Genomic DNA, 18,431 nt, shown 5'->3' on the forward strand with positions numbered 1-18,431 from the left:
GTAATGGAAAAGAAATGGATGGTGGAGATTAAAAGTAATGGTAGGGCTAAATTTGAAAAAGTTTATTTTCTCCTTTTTATTTTAATTTATAATGATGACAATAATAATAGTAACAATGAATTTTATTTTTCATTAATAATAATAACCAACGGTCACAAGTTTAAATTCTTTTTTAATAATAATAATAATAATAATAAAAGCAATGACAACACCTCACATAAATTTAAGTTTCTTTTTTTGTAATAATAATAATACATATATACGAAAATATTTCTTTTATTATAATAATAATAATTTTTTTTTACCGTAACTTTCCGTATTAAATGGTTTTTTTTAAATTTTTTTAAAATATTCCGATATATATATCCTTCCAACTCAGTAACGTCATCTTGTCCAATATTTTTTATTCAATATTCTTCGGTCTTAACTTCTTCGTTATAAACTTAATTTGAGTGATTCAAAAAGTATTAAGATGAACACTTTAAAACATTAAAACTTTAGTACATAAGAGTAGTTTGCTACCATCAAAATGTTAATGAACAAATTAATTAAAACTAATTAAGGTAAAAAAACCAACCTTTTATTAATTGAGTTGGCTAAAAAGTCATTTTCACCCCGACAAATCAAAGGAAAAAACTCTTGCAATGAGAAGTTTATAATTTAATCAGGGATAAGATCGAATTGTATATAATAATCATATGAAATATTATCTTCTAATCTTGTGGATGGACAAGTTTATAAAAAAAATATTAAATAATTATAATTTGTGGTTCAGTCTCATGCAAATTCTTCCTATCTCATATGTTTTCACATAATGATTTAAATAAAATCATTTGTAATAATTTACAAAAGGGGACGTATCCTATATATTGTTACTTGAACATGATTCTCATGTAATGTCAACTTCATGGTGTTTAAAATTACATTAACAATTTTGAATTTTCATACATAAAATAATTTATGGCAAATAAAATTATCAAAATTAATATTAAAAATTAAAGAATTAATTATAAGGATTTAAGACAAAATTGTTATGAATACTTTGTTTGTTTTAGTTTTAATGTAGGGTATAGACATATTAAAAATACAAAAACTAATTTTGAACGTTTGAAATATATAAACTAAAATAAGTGCTTAAGTATAGGATTATAAATGACATTTTAATTTTTAGTCTAATCAAAATTATGACACTCTCTTTTAATTTTGACGTGTTTTAATTAAGTAGGATATTGTGACGGTATAAAATATAAAATGAGGAATTCAATTTTAAACCTTATAAAAGAAAAATATGTCATTTTTACTAAACTATGCTTTCTATGTGGACATTAAATTGGTAATTTAATTAAGAAAAATATTAAAAAGAAAAAAAAACTTAAGAAGTTTTTAAACTAAAGTCAGTTTTGGATGATGAACGGAAATCTAAGGTTGAAGGAAAACAAATCGTCGGTTGAAAACCACTTTTGGGCTCAGTAGTTCAACGCTAAACTTTTACTTTTCTCATTTTATGATCTTTGGCTATGAACCAAAATTTACTTCATCCTAATTAATTTGTTGCTTCGTTACTAACGATGGGAGTTCCGTCATTTTTTTGTTTCCAATTTGCAGCTTCAAAGAAAAACTAGATTCAAGTTGATTTACCGGTGTGGTTTTGATCTCTGTGTTGATAAATCTTGAAACTCTTCAGCTTTGGGACCACAAGCAAATCGTCTCTGTTCTTCCATCTTCATCTTCAATCAAGCTTTGAATCCATTCATTTTTGAAGCTCGATTCAAATTCCTGAGGGGTAATGGCGGTGGAGACTTCGGGGCGGCTGAAAGTGATCATAATCCAAGGGAGAGATCTGGTGATTCGAGATTTCAAAACTAGCGATCCGTATGTCGTCGTCAAATTGGGGAAACAGGTGAATGTTCTTCAAAATCTCAACTATTTCTTCAGAATTTCATCCTTCGAGCGTTGGTGTGAATGTTCTTCAAAATCCAAACTATTTCTTTCGAATTTCATCCTTCGAGCGTTAGTGTGAATGTTCTTCAAAACCTCAACTATTTCTTCAGAATTTCATCGCGTTAGTGAATGTTCTTCAAAATCTCGACTATTTCTTCAGAATTTCATCCTTGGAGCGTTATCACCTAATTCAATTAACGATTCACATTCTGAAACAGAAAGCAAGGACGAAAGTAATCAGCAGTAACCTAAATCCAGTATGGAACGAGGAACTGAACTTCACGATGGACACGAAACACTCTGCAGTCTTGAAATTCGTAAGTGATTTTTGCGATCTCACTCGAGCGCTGGATCGATCTCCGTTTTTGTTTCCGCATCTGACCAGATTGTTCCGCAGGAAATGTTCGACAAAGATCTGTTCAAGCGAGACGACAAGATGGGGCGAGCAACGTTCAACCTTCAGCCAATGCAGTCGGCAAGTCGGCTGAGTAAGATTCTAGGAATATCGGGGGGCGAGACGACGCTGAGGAAGGTGGTTCCGGGAATGGACGACTGCTTTCAGGAGGAATACTCGATACGATGCGTGGATGGGGAGGTGGTGCAAGATGTTTGGCTGCGCCTCACTGGAGTTGAGTCCGGAGAGATTCAAGTCAGAATCATATACGTAGAAGATGAAAGTGTGGGGAGCTGGGCTACAAATTGTAAACGGGAATTTTGTTAATTTTAGTACATTTTATTTATATTTAATTTCATAATTTATATTTTTTTTATTCTTTATTCTCCACCCACTCTATTTTTTTTTTTAGCATTTAATTATTTAAATTAACCCTTTTTTTTTTTATTAAAGGTTTAAAAATAAATTAATAAATATTTTTCGAATTAATATTTTATTTTTATTAAAAATAAAAATTTAAATAAATGATTCAAATAATCCAATCCAACCCCATCTAACAAATTTTTTGATCGGTTGAAATAAATGTTTATTTTAGTTGATGAAAGATTAATATCACAATTCTAGGATGAAGTCTCCTCCTTAGCTTAGGATATATTTGAAAAGTTTGAAGGGTTTTGGAGCTTCCGATGGATTCAAACTTACTTACAAAATGTCGGGAAAGAATAAGCTTTTCATTGGCTCTAGGCCGTCTGCTACTAGTCTTATCGTGGAGTTGCTACCTCATGTGTGGCTATTGAGGCTATATGGCATCTTACCTAGGGGTGTGCTGAATACCTCACATATCGTGTAGTAATATGTAACAGGCCAAAAACTAACCCTCACGCGTGTAGCTTGCTCTTCCACGTACCGAAGAGACAATCAACATGCACGGCGTGTTAGAAATCATGGCTTTGCTTTGGGCTTCTCCAAAAGATCTCATATTAATGGAGTTAGTATTCCTCACTAAATTAACCAATGTGGGACTCACTCCTAATAATCCTCAGCACCGTGCATACAAGCATGAGGGAAGAGAATGGGCATTATGGTGCTGCCACATGGCACGATGTGGTTGGTCCGCAGAGGCCAAGGGCATGAGTTTGAAACAGGAAGCATGCACTAGGAATCTGAATTCTCTTACGCTGACGTCTTTTGGGTCGTGCGCAGGTTATCGAGTTGTCGGCCTTCGAATCCTACCGGACGCGAGATATTTTTTTTTGACTTTCTCTCCACAAATGACGATGCGATGCGTGTCCTCATGAGTAAGATGTGCGGCTTCCCTCCTTTCCGACACGTGGCTCTGTACATATTTGACACGTGTCCCTTCTCCTTCAGACGCGTGCGTTTTGCATTTCCTATATTACATTCTATTTTACATTTTCTTTCTAATTTATTTGAATTTTGATAACTTCTACATAACTCGTTTCAATTTGGTTTCTTTGTAGAAGTTGTAGTGCTTGTATCCATATACACGTAAGTATTTTTTTTTTATGATTTATTTCTAAATATAAACGAATATAATAGAGTCCAAATTTTGCTAATAGTATAATACTCATAGATCTTAACGAACGCCCGGACTCCTATCATTGGTCTGTATCGACTACAACTTCCTTCATCGATTATGAGTGCAATCCTTCCTAGATTAACATACTTAAATTTCAAAACCTAACTCCTAATTTTTCTCATAGATATGAAGAAAATACGAGGATAATGATTCAAAAACTTACCTTCGGATTTTCCTTATTTCTTGATGGTTTTGGATCGAAAACGCTCTCCTCTAGGCTATCTCTAGGTTTTGTGATGGAGGCTCGGCCGGAATCGGATTTCTTATAGTCGAAATCGGAGTTAATTCCCCTTCTCTCTCTAGAATTTCATTTCTCTCTTTTTTTTTTTCATTTCTTTTCTTATCTTTTCTACAACGACCCCAAATTTTCTACTTAATTTAAGGTCACTTTGTATACTTATCATGAATATTGAATGCGAAATTACTTTATTTAAACTTTCATCTTAAAACACAGTCATGAACTTATGTGTTCGAAAATATCTTTAAAACTACACCACAAAAAACTAAATAAAATAAATGAATGATTATATTAAAAACATCCTACTCTGACCTAAGTCTAAGAAAAATAAATGTGACTACCCTATGCATGTGTCATGTTTTCGAGTTGCGATGTTATCATTAGTCATACAGGAATACCTTGCTTTAACCTGAAATAGAAGTAACACGTGACTTGAGTATTTAAAGAAATACTCAGTAAGTGACCCCACTATTGAAATTAAATGCAAATACATGCAATTTCATGAATGTGACATATCATAACAATCTGTTTTCCTACCGGAGTATTCCTACCGAGCAACTTGGATGCGTAATCACTTTTCCTACACACGGTCCACACGTGCGAGTATGGACTCATCAGTCGGTTTACACACCTCATGGGTCTCTTTTTGGTTGGGTGAGCATACTTTGGGAGCTCTTGATGTCGGACACCTGTTAGAATTATGATAAACACAATAATCATCGCAGCTTTATGATAAACACAATAATCGTTTTCCTGTCTTGTAATGTACGCATCCGTACTATCATGAAGGATAAGGGGTATCCCCTAATGCATGAGTCCTAAAATTTTTCCATTTGCATTATCATTTAATACAACCCCGTTAGCATTTTGTACATATCATATCGTTTTTCATATTATTTCTTATGTCGTTTAACATATCATTTATCATATCTTTCGTGCATACGTCGGGGTTGTATTTCATGCTAGTTTGTCGTTTTGCATGTCAATCATATCATATTATTTGGCACACATACATCATATCATAACGTTTTAATATTTCTAGACATATGAATTCTCAACATGCACGTATCATATCATATCGTAACAATCACATAACATATTCCTAACATATCGGTTCATATTATGTCATATCATAAACATATCAATAGTTACAAATTTCGTATCATAACCTATATCATATCATTCTCATACCATTTTACTACATATTTATATATATATTCGTCATTCTCATATCATATCATTTCATAAACACTTCGTGGTCATATCATTCCCTAACTTATCATAGCCTTCATGTTCATATACATACCACAGTCATATCGTTTCATGAACATACCTTAGTCATATCGTTTCCTAAACTTATCCTAACCATATCATTTCATAAGTCCATCATAATCATATCCTTTGTGATACATATCGTATCGTTTTATCAGTCTATCATAACAATAATGTTTTTCTATACATAACCTTATCGTATCATTTTATCAGTTTATCATAACCATAACATTTTCTATACATAAACATATCGTATCGTCTTATCAGTCTATCATGATCATAACGTTTTTCTATACATAGCCTTATCGTATCGTTTTATTAATTCATCATAACCATAACATTTCCTATACATAACCTTATCGTATCGTTTTATCAATCTATCATGACCATATCCTCGTAGTCATATCGTTTCCATATGCATATACTTAGTCATATCGTTTCCCAATATATCCTAAATCATATCGTGTCATGAACATATTCTAGTCTTATCGTTGCAAGAACGTAGCCTAATCATATTGTTTCATGAACGTATCCTAGACATATCGTTACAGGGACGTATCCTATTCATATCATTACAGGAACATATCATAACCATATCATTCTATCAATATATCATAATCATATCCGTTTCTATATATAATCGAACCATACCGTTATATCAATCATATCTTAGTCATATCATTACGTTTGTTGCATCCTTCTCGTATCCTATCTCACACATATCATTGAACACATCATAACGTAAAAGTTATCATATTATTCACATATCATAATACATACATAACATATCATAGTCATATTAATTCATAAACAATTCACACATATCAAATCTATGATACGTGCAGAACCACAAAGCACGTGTCAGCATCAAATATAACCATGTCGATAGTAAGATTATTTACTTCGTTAACTTAGGTTGGTGTCACCAATTTTTCCTAATTCTAAAATTAAAAAAAAAAACGAAAAAAAGTAAAACTAATAGCTTTTAGAATTAAAAACAAATGTGACTACTGAGAATCAAGCCTAGATCAACCTGAAATTCTCACCGCTAAATTGCAACTAGTTTGATATTTAGCCAATCATTTATCAAAATCTAGTCTTTTGGGGCTCACCTATCACCTCATCATTTTTTACCAACTTTGATCTGGTCTTGCCGGCTAATGATTAAGAATAAACAAGAAAACTTCTTATTGTCTCCACATCATATTGTTCATAATGTGAGAGCTCTTCTTGATGGTTTAAAGTTAAGCATAAAAACTAACAAATCCTTTATCATTTCCTAGACATGATCGTATCATCTCATAACTCATTGCAACATAGAGGACAAGACATGGAGGCAAGAAAGGGATATGATGGTGACTTGTAGGAGAGTTGGAGGATCCAACATGACTGACTTAAGAGGTTGATGTGGTGATATGACTATGACTTGTAGGAGGTTGATGCGTGACTAGAAAAAAGAGATAATATGAAGTTGACTAAGAGGACGTAACATGTCGATGACTTATAGGATGTTTGGGGGAGGGACATGACTATAAATTAGAGGAGGTGTATATAGTAACTTTGAATAGAAGGCTTAAAGGTGACTTCATGGAGGCAATAATGACAATATTTGATAGCGACAATATGACTACGATATGGTAGAGGCTTGGATGTAAATTGAAGAAGGAGATATGATGATGACTTATCGGAGGAGGTCAAATTGATGTGACTTGAAAGAGAACAACACAATGACTTGCAGAAGAAAGTTTGATAGTTATTTGGAGGAGATGGCATGATAGGGAATTGGAGGTTAACTTGGTGGAAGTAATATACAATGAGTTGGAAAAGGTTAACTTTGCTAAGGTAGTATGTTTGTGACTTGGGAGAGCGGCATGACAGTGATAGTGTGCATACATGTCATGCCAATTAAAAAATTATGGAAAAAATCAATCCTACACATGACCTAGAATTAGCGGCGGTGGTGCTTGCATTAAAAATTTGCATCACTACCTGTATGGCGAAAAGACCCAAATTTTTAGGGATTATAAAAGCTTAAAATAGTTCTTCACACAAAAGAAATTGAACATGAGACAACGAAGGTGGCTAGAACTATTTTAGACTATGATATAGATATCTAGTACCATTGTTGAAAAGAAAATGTAGTCACAGACGCACTAAGTTGAAAAACGGTACACTCATCGGCCCTCATTACAAGAGAGCCACGAGTGCGAAGGAATTTCGAACGTGCCAACATTGCAGTAGTAACCGAGGAGGTTATAGTTCAAATAGCGTGACTTAGAGTGCGACCCACGCTCAGACAGAGGATCATAGACTCAAAATGAGAGAACCCTAACCTAAATAAAATTCTAAACCAATAAATAGGAGGCCTAGTGAACGATTTTTCTAAGTCAACAAACGACCGACTGTCATGTCAAGGACATTTATGTGTCCCTGTGAGTGAAATAAAGAACGAGATCTTAACTGAGGCACATAACTCACCCTTCTCGATACACCTAAGTGGTACGCAGATGTATCTTGCTGAAACAACACTTCTGGTGGCAGAGTATGAAAAATAGATATTGCAGAGGACGTGAGTAAATGTCTGGTGGGTTTACAAGTAAAAGCCCATAGACAGAAAATAGGCGAACTACTACAGCCTCTAAGTATACTGAAGTGGGAGTAGAACAATATTGCTATGGATTTCATAGGAGGCTTACCCAAAACACAAAAGGGTTACACGGTAATTTGGGTAATTGTTGACAGGCTGACAAAATTGGCACACTTCTGATGGTGTTAATATAACACATGCGGAAGCAATTTGGATCTTAGGCACTTTTAGAACATCAATTATAGTAAATAACTAGCATGTTCATAAGTATTAAAACTTAATGAGTTTGAATACTAAACTTTTGTAGTTCAAATTTCTTTTCCCTCACGAACCGGTTTCGAACCATCACTAGTGTCTTCTCCGCTATCCTTTGGCCTTAGAACGTGATTGTGGAATCCGGTGAGTGACTAAACTTGGGAGGGATTTTGTATATATGAAGAGAGTGTTTGTGAGAGGTTTTTCTCAAGGTTTTTCACCAAGAAGACCTTTCATGTACCATGATCTCTCTGTTTATAGAGTCATGTTTGCATGTTTGTGCAAATTTGAGATCACCAAATTTTGACACTCAAAATCCCACTCAAACTTGAGGTTTATTTGGCAAGCATGCAAGTTTGGTTAAACCAAATTTTGAACACCTCAAAATTCCACTCAAACTTTGGGGTTTATTTGACAAGCGTGCAAGTTTGGTTAAACCAAATTTTGACACCTCAAAATTCCACGATTTTTCCATTAAATGAAGTCTTAACATTTTGACTTTCTACCTTTCAATCCAACAAATAATTTGAATAATTAATTTCAAATTAAAGTAATATTAAATGATTAATTAAACTATTTAATTAATATTTAATATTAACTCAAAAGCCAATCCCAATCAATTCCGACACATATTTGATTAAAATATTTAAAACTTATTTAAATATCTCAAATTCTCTCTTTTTGTTTAATTCGTAAATAAAACAAAAATGCGGTTAAATATATCGTATATATGTAGCGCATATTTCCTAATTTGAGTGCCTTAGCTTTTAGTAGTCTGAGTGGTTAAGGATCTGTTGGGCTATGGCTGCTAAGGTTCGAATTTGTATAGACGAATTTTTTTAGCTTTATTGTGAAATCTCACATCGGCGACAAATTTGTTAACTTTACTGTGAAATCACACATCGGTTGAACAACAAGGAACAAATAATTCTTTACATAAGTGTGTCAATATGTCCCAATGGTTAAGGGGAAGGAATCATTCCTTATGTAAGGGGTGTCAATATGTCCGAGTGGTTAAGGAAACAAACTCGATATCTGTTGGGCTATGCCTACGCAGGTTTGAATCCTTATATTGGAATCTCACATTGGTTGAATAAGGAACAAATCATTCTTCATATAAGGGTGTCAATATGTTTGAGTGGTTAAGGAGACAGACTTGAAATCTGTTGGGCTAGGCCTACGTAGGTTCAAATCCTGCTGTTGATGAATTTTTAGTAGTTCGAGTGGTTAAGGAGACAGTCTCGAAATCAATTTTTTGCTCAAGGATGTCAGTATGGTGAAATTATATAAGGGTGGAATTTTTTCTGCAGTTCAGTTCCCGAGAATCTGAGAAACATGTCCGAGTGGTTAAGGAGATAGTTCTATATAATAGACAGATTGGAAATTCATTGACATTCATTTGGTAGTGACCCAAACAAAGGTAGAGTAGTGCTCTCAATGTTGACGAAAGGGGAAGAAGTAAATGGAATGACCCAAAGAAAGGTAGCTCTCAGCGAAAGTATACTCTAGTAGTTCTCTCAGTGTTGACCAAAGGGGAAGAAGTAAATGGAATGACCCAAAGAAAGGTAGCTCTCAGCGAAAGTATACTCTAGTAGTTCTCTCAGTGTTGACCAAAGGGGAAGAAGTAAATGGAATGACCCAAACAAAGGTCGACCAGTAGTTCTCTCAGTGTTGACCAAAGGGGAAGAAGTAAATGGAATGACCCAAACAAAGGTCGATTAAAATCAAAGAACCGTAGCGTCACGTGTTGGAGTTGTGGAGAAAATGTTCACTTTCGGGCAAATTGTACAAGACCAAAGAGGAAACAGAATCACGAAGCGGAGGATAGTAATGACTTTACAAATTTAGCAAAAGGCATGGGGATGCTTAATCTGGATAGTCCAATTGAATCCTAGGTTTTGGATTGAGGTGCATCTTTTCATTTGTTTTCAAACAAGGAGTAGTCCAATTGAACCCTTGATTTTTGGATTTAGGTGCATATTTTCATTTGTCTCAAAATAAGGAACTGTTTCAAAATTTCAAGTCTTGAAATTTGGTGAAGGCGTATCTTGCCGACAACTAAACTTGGGAGATTGAAGGAAATGAGAATGTCTGCATAAAAACTTTTACGGGAAATAAGTGGATATCAAAGGAGGTAAGGTATATTCGTGGTCTCAAGAAGAACCTGATCTTTATTGGTCAGTTGGATAGCACAAGTTATGCAATAGAGTTTAGAAAGAGTTCGGAGAAGATTGTGAAGGGTGCTTGGTGGTAAAATGTGGCAAAAAATTTGGAACCTTATACACAACTATATGATATATAAACATGACTGTTGTTGTTGAGAGCGTTTCAAATTCAAGTTTATGGTACAATAAACTTGGACATATGAGCGTAAAATGAATGAAGATGTTGGCTAAGAAGGGAGATTTAGAAGGTTTGAAATTTGTTGATATGAGTCCTTGTGAGGCTACATTATGACAAATAGAAACGAGTCTGCTTCACAAATGCTATCATAGAACCAAAGAAAGTGCAGGTCGAAATGATTCATACAGACGTTTGGGGACCATCTCCAGTTTCATCACTTGGTTGATCAAAGTTCTACGTCACCTTCATCAATGATTTCAACAAGAAAGTGTGTATTTATTTCCTGAAACAAAAGTCAGATGTGTTTGCCACCTTTAAGAGGTAGAAAGCTGAAGTTTAAAATCAGACTGGCTTGAAGTCTGACAATGGAGAAGAATACGAAAAGTCAAAATCCAAAGCATTTTGTGTAGTTGAGGGAATTAGATTAACGAGGATAGTTCCAAGGTAAAGCAAGACAATATGGTGTTGGTGAATGGATGAGCAGAACATTGAATGAGCGGGCAAGAAGTATGAGGATTCGATCTAGATTGCCAAAGACATTCTGAGCTGATGTTGTAAATACAATAGCCTACTTGATAAATAAGGGTCGTCAGTACCCTTGCGGTTCAAGTTGCCTAAAGAGGTATGGATAGGAAAAGAACTCAAGTACTCTCACTTGAGAACTTTTGGTTGCACTGCATATGTTCGTATTGATCCACAGAATGTTACAAGCTTGATGTTATGGCTATAAAGTGCTACTTCATAGGGTATGATTCTAATATGTTTGGGTACAAGTTTTGGGACGTCAAGAACAAAATAATCTTGAGACACTATAACGTGACTTTAGACGAAATTGTCATGCACAAGGACAAAGACAAGAAAGATTCTGGGACAACAAAGCAAGTGGGAGTTGAAGTTGAGCTACAGATCAATTCATAGAGTGATGTTGTAGTAGATACTCGAGAAACTTCTAAGACTGTTGCTGAGGTTCCAGAAGTGGAGCAAGTGACACCTAAGCAGGCGTTGAGAGGATCAACCATAACTATTAGAGTATTACATAGGTATGTACCTTCATTACACACTATATGTTGTTGATTGATGAAGAGGAACTAGAGCCCTTTAGTGATGCCCTACAGTTAGAGGATACAACCAAGTGGAAGCAAGCCATGGTTGATGAGATGAGTTGGATGTCTAGGCTTCAGAATTGTGTTGCTTCTTCATCTACTGAGACTGAGTACGTGACAATAGCTAAAACTGGAAAGGAAATGATATTGATGACAGACTATATAAAGAGCTAGGCAAGAAGCAGCGCGAGAAGATTCTTCATTTAGATAGTCAGAGTGTCATACAATTGGTGAACAACCCAGTATATCAAAGACAAAACACATCAGAAGATGATACCATTTCACTCGTAGATTAGTGGAAGATGGTGATGTGTTTGCAGAAGATCAAGGATGCAAAGAATCTAGCAAACATGTTGACAAAATGTGTTGATGTTGAAAAGATGAGGTTGTGCGAAGTCTCAATTGGTATAGTGCAGTCAAGATATTGATGGTAGTTTGAGAATAAAATTCTTGGTTGACCAGATCAGACTCCAAGTGGGAGAATGGTTGTTTTTTTTTTAGAACATATCAATTTCAAAAATAAAAAATAAGTAAAACTAATAGTTTTTTGGAATTAAAAAACAAATGTGACTACTAAGATTCAAGCCGAGCTCAACCTAAATTCTCACCACTAATTCTCACCACTAATGTGATATTTAACACACACCTATCAAACTCATCATTTATTATCAACGTTGATCTCGTCTTGACAGCTACTAATTAAGAATAAACAAGCAAACTTCTTATTGTCTCCACATCATATTGTTCATAATGTGAGAGCTCATCTTGACGGTTTAAAGTTAAACATAAAAATGAGCAAACCCTTTATCGTTTTCTACATAGTAACTAGACATGATCGTATCATCTCATAATTCATTGGCATTTTTGGGAGGGTTGGGTGGGTTATGAACTCTACTCGAGGTGGAACAAGGACCATAGTGCATCGTTACGAATGTCATACTTGAGGTCTATTATTTGTATTTTTTGCTTTTGAGTTATATTAACATGGCTAATTTGTAGCTAAAAGCTAAGGAGATAAATGTTTTTGTGTCGGATCCTAAATTAACATTTACGTGAATGTTATTGAAAATTAGAAAACAAATGTGGTAATTAAAAAACAAATGTGACTACTAAGATTCAAGCCTAGCTAGACGGGAAATTCGTTGGGATTCAAGCCCAAGTCTCCACAACCATAGTACATCGTTATGAATGTCATACTTGAGGTTTATTGTTTGTATTTTTTGCTTTTGAGTTATACTAACATGATTGATTTGTAGCTAAAAAGCGGTATAAATGTTTTTGTGTCAGATCCTAGATTTAACATTTATGTGAATGTTATTGAAAATTAGAAAACCAATGTGGCGGTTGGGATTCAAGCCCAAGTCTCCACGACCACAACGTGAAATTCTCACCACTAAACTACAACCACCTTGTTTTTTTAGCCCATCATTCATCGTAAACAGGCCCCAAAGGGCTCATCTATCAACTATTTAAGGATAAATCAACAAACTTTTAATTGTCTCCACATCAAATTATTCATACTGTGAGAGCCCATCTTGATAGTTTAAAGTTAAGCTTAAACTAGTAAACTGTAAGGACCGGGCTGATTCAATGCCTCAAAAAGGCGGGTAAATTTTTCCTTCTTGATAAAACCATTAAAATTTAAAACATAATTTATATTATACCAAAATAGTGCGCGCACATCACCAATTTAAAAAACGATATAATGGTTAAAATACAAAATAAGGGACAGACACAAAACATTTTAAAACAAAGGGTTGAAGACGACGGGTGAGGTTGTCTATGGCACCTGCTCTAGAGTCCGCTCCCATCCTTGACAAGCTCCTTATCACCTGGAAAAAAAAATGGAGAATAAGGAATGAGTACAAGACTTAGTAAGTAGCCTACTTGTAGGCTCTTAATCGTGTCCTTGATATGCTAGGACACCACATTCTTTGTTCTTGTTCTTGTTCTTGTTCTTGTTGTAAGTACTTAGGCCCTCTAATTCTTGTTCTTGACTTGGGTTCTTATCTTGATCTATCTTGAGGACCTTGGTCCTTGAGTCCTAAAACCTTGGTTTTCCTTTAAGGGTCTTAGTACTATGGTTTTTGGTTCTTGGTTCTTTGTTCCTGGTTCTTGTCCTTAGAACTAGGATCTTGATCCTTGTTCTATTCCTTGATCTTTCTCTTGTTCTTGATACTTTCTTGGTTCTTGTTTTGTTCTTGATTCGTTCTCCAAGACACTCCCCCTACGATTTACGGCACTAGACATGCACCTGACAATCCTGTGTCCAAGGCTTCATGCGTTCCAAGCGACACAGCCTTAACGTACGTCCAAGGCTTCATGCGTTCCAAGCAACGTAGTCTTACCGCATCTTAGGGCTTGCCCTTCGATACGGTCTGCTTAATCCTATGCCCAAGGCTTCATGTGTTCCAAGCGGCATAGTTTGAAAACCTACATCCAAGGCTTCTTACGTTCCAAGCGATGTAGTCTTAATACTGCATCAAGGGCTTGCCCCATAATACAGTCTGCTTAACCTATGCCCAAGGCTTCATGTGTTCCAAGCGACATAGTCTGAAAACCTACATCCAAGGCTTCTTACGTTCCAAGCAATGTAGTCTTAATATTGCATTAAGGGCTTGCTCTATAATACAGTCTGCTTAACCTACGCTCAAGGCTTCATGCGTTCCAAGCAGCGTAGTCTAAGTCATGAGCATGCTGTACCGTGGGAGGTCTCAGGAGGTTCTTGATTCGTGGCTAAGGTAACTTATTCTCTTCTTGTTCCTCGTGACCTTAGACTACTCCCCTTGATAGACTGTAAAGGTCACTTGCTCGGTGCATACTTCAACATGGCATCCTGCAAGTCTGTAAGGCATCTCTTCTAGGTGAGAGAATCTTGAGCCATGACATCCTGCAAAGGAAATATGGTGCAGGGCATCCCTCCTAGAAGAGGAATTCTTGGGCACCGCTTGGTGGGAGGTCATGGGTCACTTTGGACATGACAAGAGTATTACCTAGCATTCTTGAGTTTTTGAGTTTGGGGACCTTGGTTCTTCTTCCTTGAGTGGTACTTAGCATTCTTCTTACTTGGGTAGTTGTAAAGCTTGTGTGTTGTTGTTCTTGGTTCTTAATCTTGTAAGTTTCTAAGGTCCTAAATTTCTTGGGGGCATAAGTTGTAACTTGTATTTGTAACCATATGAACCCATCTTAGTGTAAGTTGTTCTAGAAGGTCATAGCTTCCTAGGGAGTTCTTTAGAGGGTTCTAGAAGGGTCTAAAGTCTTGTGGTGTTTCTTGGATCCTAACTTGGCTTAGGTTCCAAACTTACTCCAATCAACTTGAAACCTCAAACTTACCTTCATGTCCTTCATAATTGACCTTATAAGAAGTAGCAAATCATTCGGAGCACGTATAGACTTTGAAAACTCATCAGTAGTCCTAAGGACATTTTGGTCATTTCGCCCTTAATTCTTGGTTTTGCTACTTAACGTGTTCCAATGCCTCAAAAACTTCACCAAATCATCAAACATCATAAAATAAGATCTACTTCAGGGTTTCATAGCATTTGGAGGTCATCGAGATCATGAACGGTAGGTAGATATCCATAGGGGCATTATGGTCATTTTGCACCATTTCTTGGTTTACCTACTTAGCCTTATCCAATGACTACCAAGCTTCATATATAACCTAAACATGCTATAATATGGTCAGCATTAAAATTTTATAGGCAGTGGAGTTCATCTAGTGGGTTATTTTAACGTTACCTAAATCCTGGGCAATTTGTTTGGTTCAAGGTCTTATCTCACGGTTCCTAGGGTTTTTCTTTCATTTATCCTAGTTCATACTTGTTTTAGAGTTCATATCCAAATCCAAGCGATTCCTACAAGTATTTCTTAACAAAAAGTCCAAGGTGGCTATTTACATCGTTGTCGACGTTCAGGACCTCTTTTCTTGAGCTTCTGGTACCCAAATTACTTCAACTTTCCTTTCACAGACTCCTTATTGTGTCTACTTTCTGGAACCATAAAGCTTTTCATGAGAACCAGTCTAGAAGGGGGCTAAAATAGAGAAAAACTGAGGGAAGGTTGAGTTTTGGGGTTGACATGGTCGGTTCAACTGAACCGGCCACGTCATCGTCTTTTTCCTCAAGACGGGAAGAAGACGCGCGCGACCGTTCGTGCCACCATCTGTAACTCGCCCTCCCCAGCTCCTATCCCGCCGCTTCTCCCCTCGATTCCTTCATGAAACTTAAAGAGGGTGTTATAAGGAAGATCTAGGGATAGATTCGTACCTTTTCTTGGATCATAGCCTAAGATATCTGCTTCCAAAGTTCGTCCAAAATATGATTTCTCGCCGGAGTAAAAACAGAGGATTTCTTATTGGCTAGCCAATTCTATTGGTTTTCAAAGCTCGATTTCTTCACAAAACCTCTTCCTTATTCTTCCTTCAAGATAAAGAAATTGGTTTGGAGGAACGACTTTGAGTGCGGGATCTTAATTTTGAGAAACCACTCTCGGTCTGCAAGTTACCCGACACCTTCGATTTTCGATCCCTTGGGTATCTTGTTCTACAACGTTTCAGCTCTCCATTTCTTCATAGAACTTGTGGGTAATCTTGTTTAGATGCTATATGAGCAAGTTTGAAAGGAAATGGTGGAGAATTGCTCTCGAATTTAGAAGAAACCCAAGAGTAGGAGACCCAAAACCTAAACACTTATTGCCAACGACTAGGAGATCGAACTTGCTCAATTCTTGTTCCAAACGATTGCCCCAACTTCAGAATTTATAGGGAAAACTTAAACCGACATTGGGAACTCCAAAATCATCATGAATTATCGGTTGGATTTTCTGAAAAATTTTCCGAAAATATCTACTCCGATTAGAAACTCACCGACTTTGGTTTTGAATCCTAGCCATTGGATGTGATGATCCGTGAGTGTTCTAGAAAATATCCAAGTTTGGAGGAGATCCAACGGCTGAGAGTTGAGATTCGAAGGATTTTGTGCAGAAGGTAATGTGAAGATTCTGATTCTTGAGCAGAACGGCAAATCTGTAATATCCTTAACTTTAAGGGTAATTTGGTAATTTGTCACTTCCAGAATATTTTATTATTATTTTTTTAAAAAATTAATAATTTTCCTAAAAATTCTTCACCCCTTGTTGGTTATTTTTCCCTTCTGTAACATCTAGAAATTCCTTCTACATAAGGAATTAAAAATTTAGAAAGATCCTTGATAATTGGAAAAATGACCTTTTTGTCCTTAAGATTACTTCTTATGGTTTAGAAATGACTTACTAAGACTCCTTTCTTGCTTAATCCTCATAATTTTCTTCTTTTCTTGGATCCTTTGGGTCTTGCATAGGTGGCTTTCCTTCATTTGAAACTCAAAAAAACAAAATTAGATCCTTTGGGTCTTGCATAGGTGGCTTTCCTTCATTTGAAACTCAAAAAAACAAAATTACTTCATTCCGCTTAATTCACTTTCAATTGTTGGGATTCAAGCCTAGGTCTACACAACCACAACTTGGATCCTCACCACTAAACTACTACATCTACTTTGATATTTAGTCCATCCTTTAATACCAACATTGATCTGGTGTTGATGGTCCATGATTAAAGATAAGCTAGCAAGTCCTTAATTATCTCCACAATATATTGTCCGTTATAATAAAGAAAAGAAAAATATGTCTGGGATTCGAGTCTAAGTTTTACCATTATTTATTATAATCTAGGCCCCTGGGCTGACATGTCATCTCATCATTTAATACCAATGTTGATCTTAGTCTGACAGTTCACAATTAAGGAGAAGCTAGCAAACTCCTAATTGTCTCAACATTATATTGTTCATTTCTCTATGAGAGCCTAGGGTTTATAGTTTCTCTAGCTCTTTCGGGCCATCATTCTTGGAAGGAAGCATCATGGAGGTACTTGGTTAAGGGGGCGACTTGGAGAGGCAACATGGTAATGACTAAGAGGCTTGGAGTGGTTATATGTCGGTTACTTGGAGGAGGATTGAAGAAGAGACATGGTTCTAACTTAAAAAGGTTGATGTGGCAACTTGGAGGACGAGACATGGAGTCAACTAGGAGAAAGAGATATGATGGTGACTTGGAGGAAGGTTGGATCCAACATAACTACAACTTAAAGAGGTTGATGTTGTGACATGACTGTGACTTGTAGGAGGTTGATGCGTGACTCAGAGAAGGAGATAATATAAAGGTGACTAAGAGGATGTGACATGTCGATTACTTAGAGAATGCTTGAGGGGAGGAGGGACATGACTATGAATTAGAGGAAGTGAATACCGTAACTTTAAGGAGAAGGGTAGGAGGTGACTCATATGAGGAGGCAATGATAGAATGGAGGATAAGGAAATCTAGTTGTTTACCATAATTTTCTCCATAATTCTTACTTGGTATAAGTTTGGGTGAGTTTCAACTTGTAGGCGGAGGATTTTGAATGAATAACTTGTTTCAAGAGAGAAAAGATTGGCTAGAAAAAATGAATATAAAACTCAGCTCCTAGTAGATTTTTTTCTCAAAATGAGTTGATACACCCTTTTTTACTCGATTTCTTGAGGGTACGATTGAGAAGATTGTAGTCTTGGGGCATCAATTATGAGGAAAATAACTGGTTTGTTTCATTTTAATGAGTCAAAATCTATTTTTTCTCTTATTAAATTATCCCTCATTAGTAGATGGTTTTAAGTGGTTCTTGTTCC

The 18,431-nt window shown here is 35.9% G+C and overlaps 1 protein-coding gene across 1 annotated transcript; it reads left to right on the forward strand.

Annotated features, from left to right (window-relative positions):
* Positions 1-1,417: 1,417 nt before the first annotated feature.
* LOC111432619 (protein C2-DOMAIN ABA-RELATED 11-like) lies at positions 1,418-2,662 on the forward strand. Its single transcript, XM_023069561.1, has 3 exons — positions 1,418-1,900; positions 2,160-2,258; positions 2,339-2,662. The coding sequence occupies exons 1-3, from the start codon at positions 1,787-1,789 to the stop codon at positions 2,660-2,662; spliced, it is 537 nt and encodes a 178-aa protein (XP_022925329.1). The 5' UTR covers positions 1,418-1,786.
* Positions 2,663-18,431: the final 15,769 nt, after the last annotated feature.

This window comes from Cucurbita moschata, unplaced genomic scaffold (assembly GCF_002738365.1).
Source record: "Cucurbita moschata cultivar Rifu unplaced genomic scaffold, Cmos_1.0 Cmo_Scf00039, whole genome shotgun sequence".
NCBI lineage: Eukaryota > Viridiplantae > Streptophyta > Magnoliopsida > Cucurbitales > Cucurbitaceae > Cucurbita > Cucurbita moschata.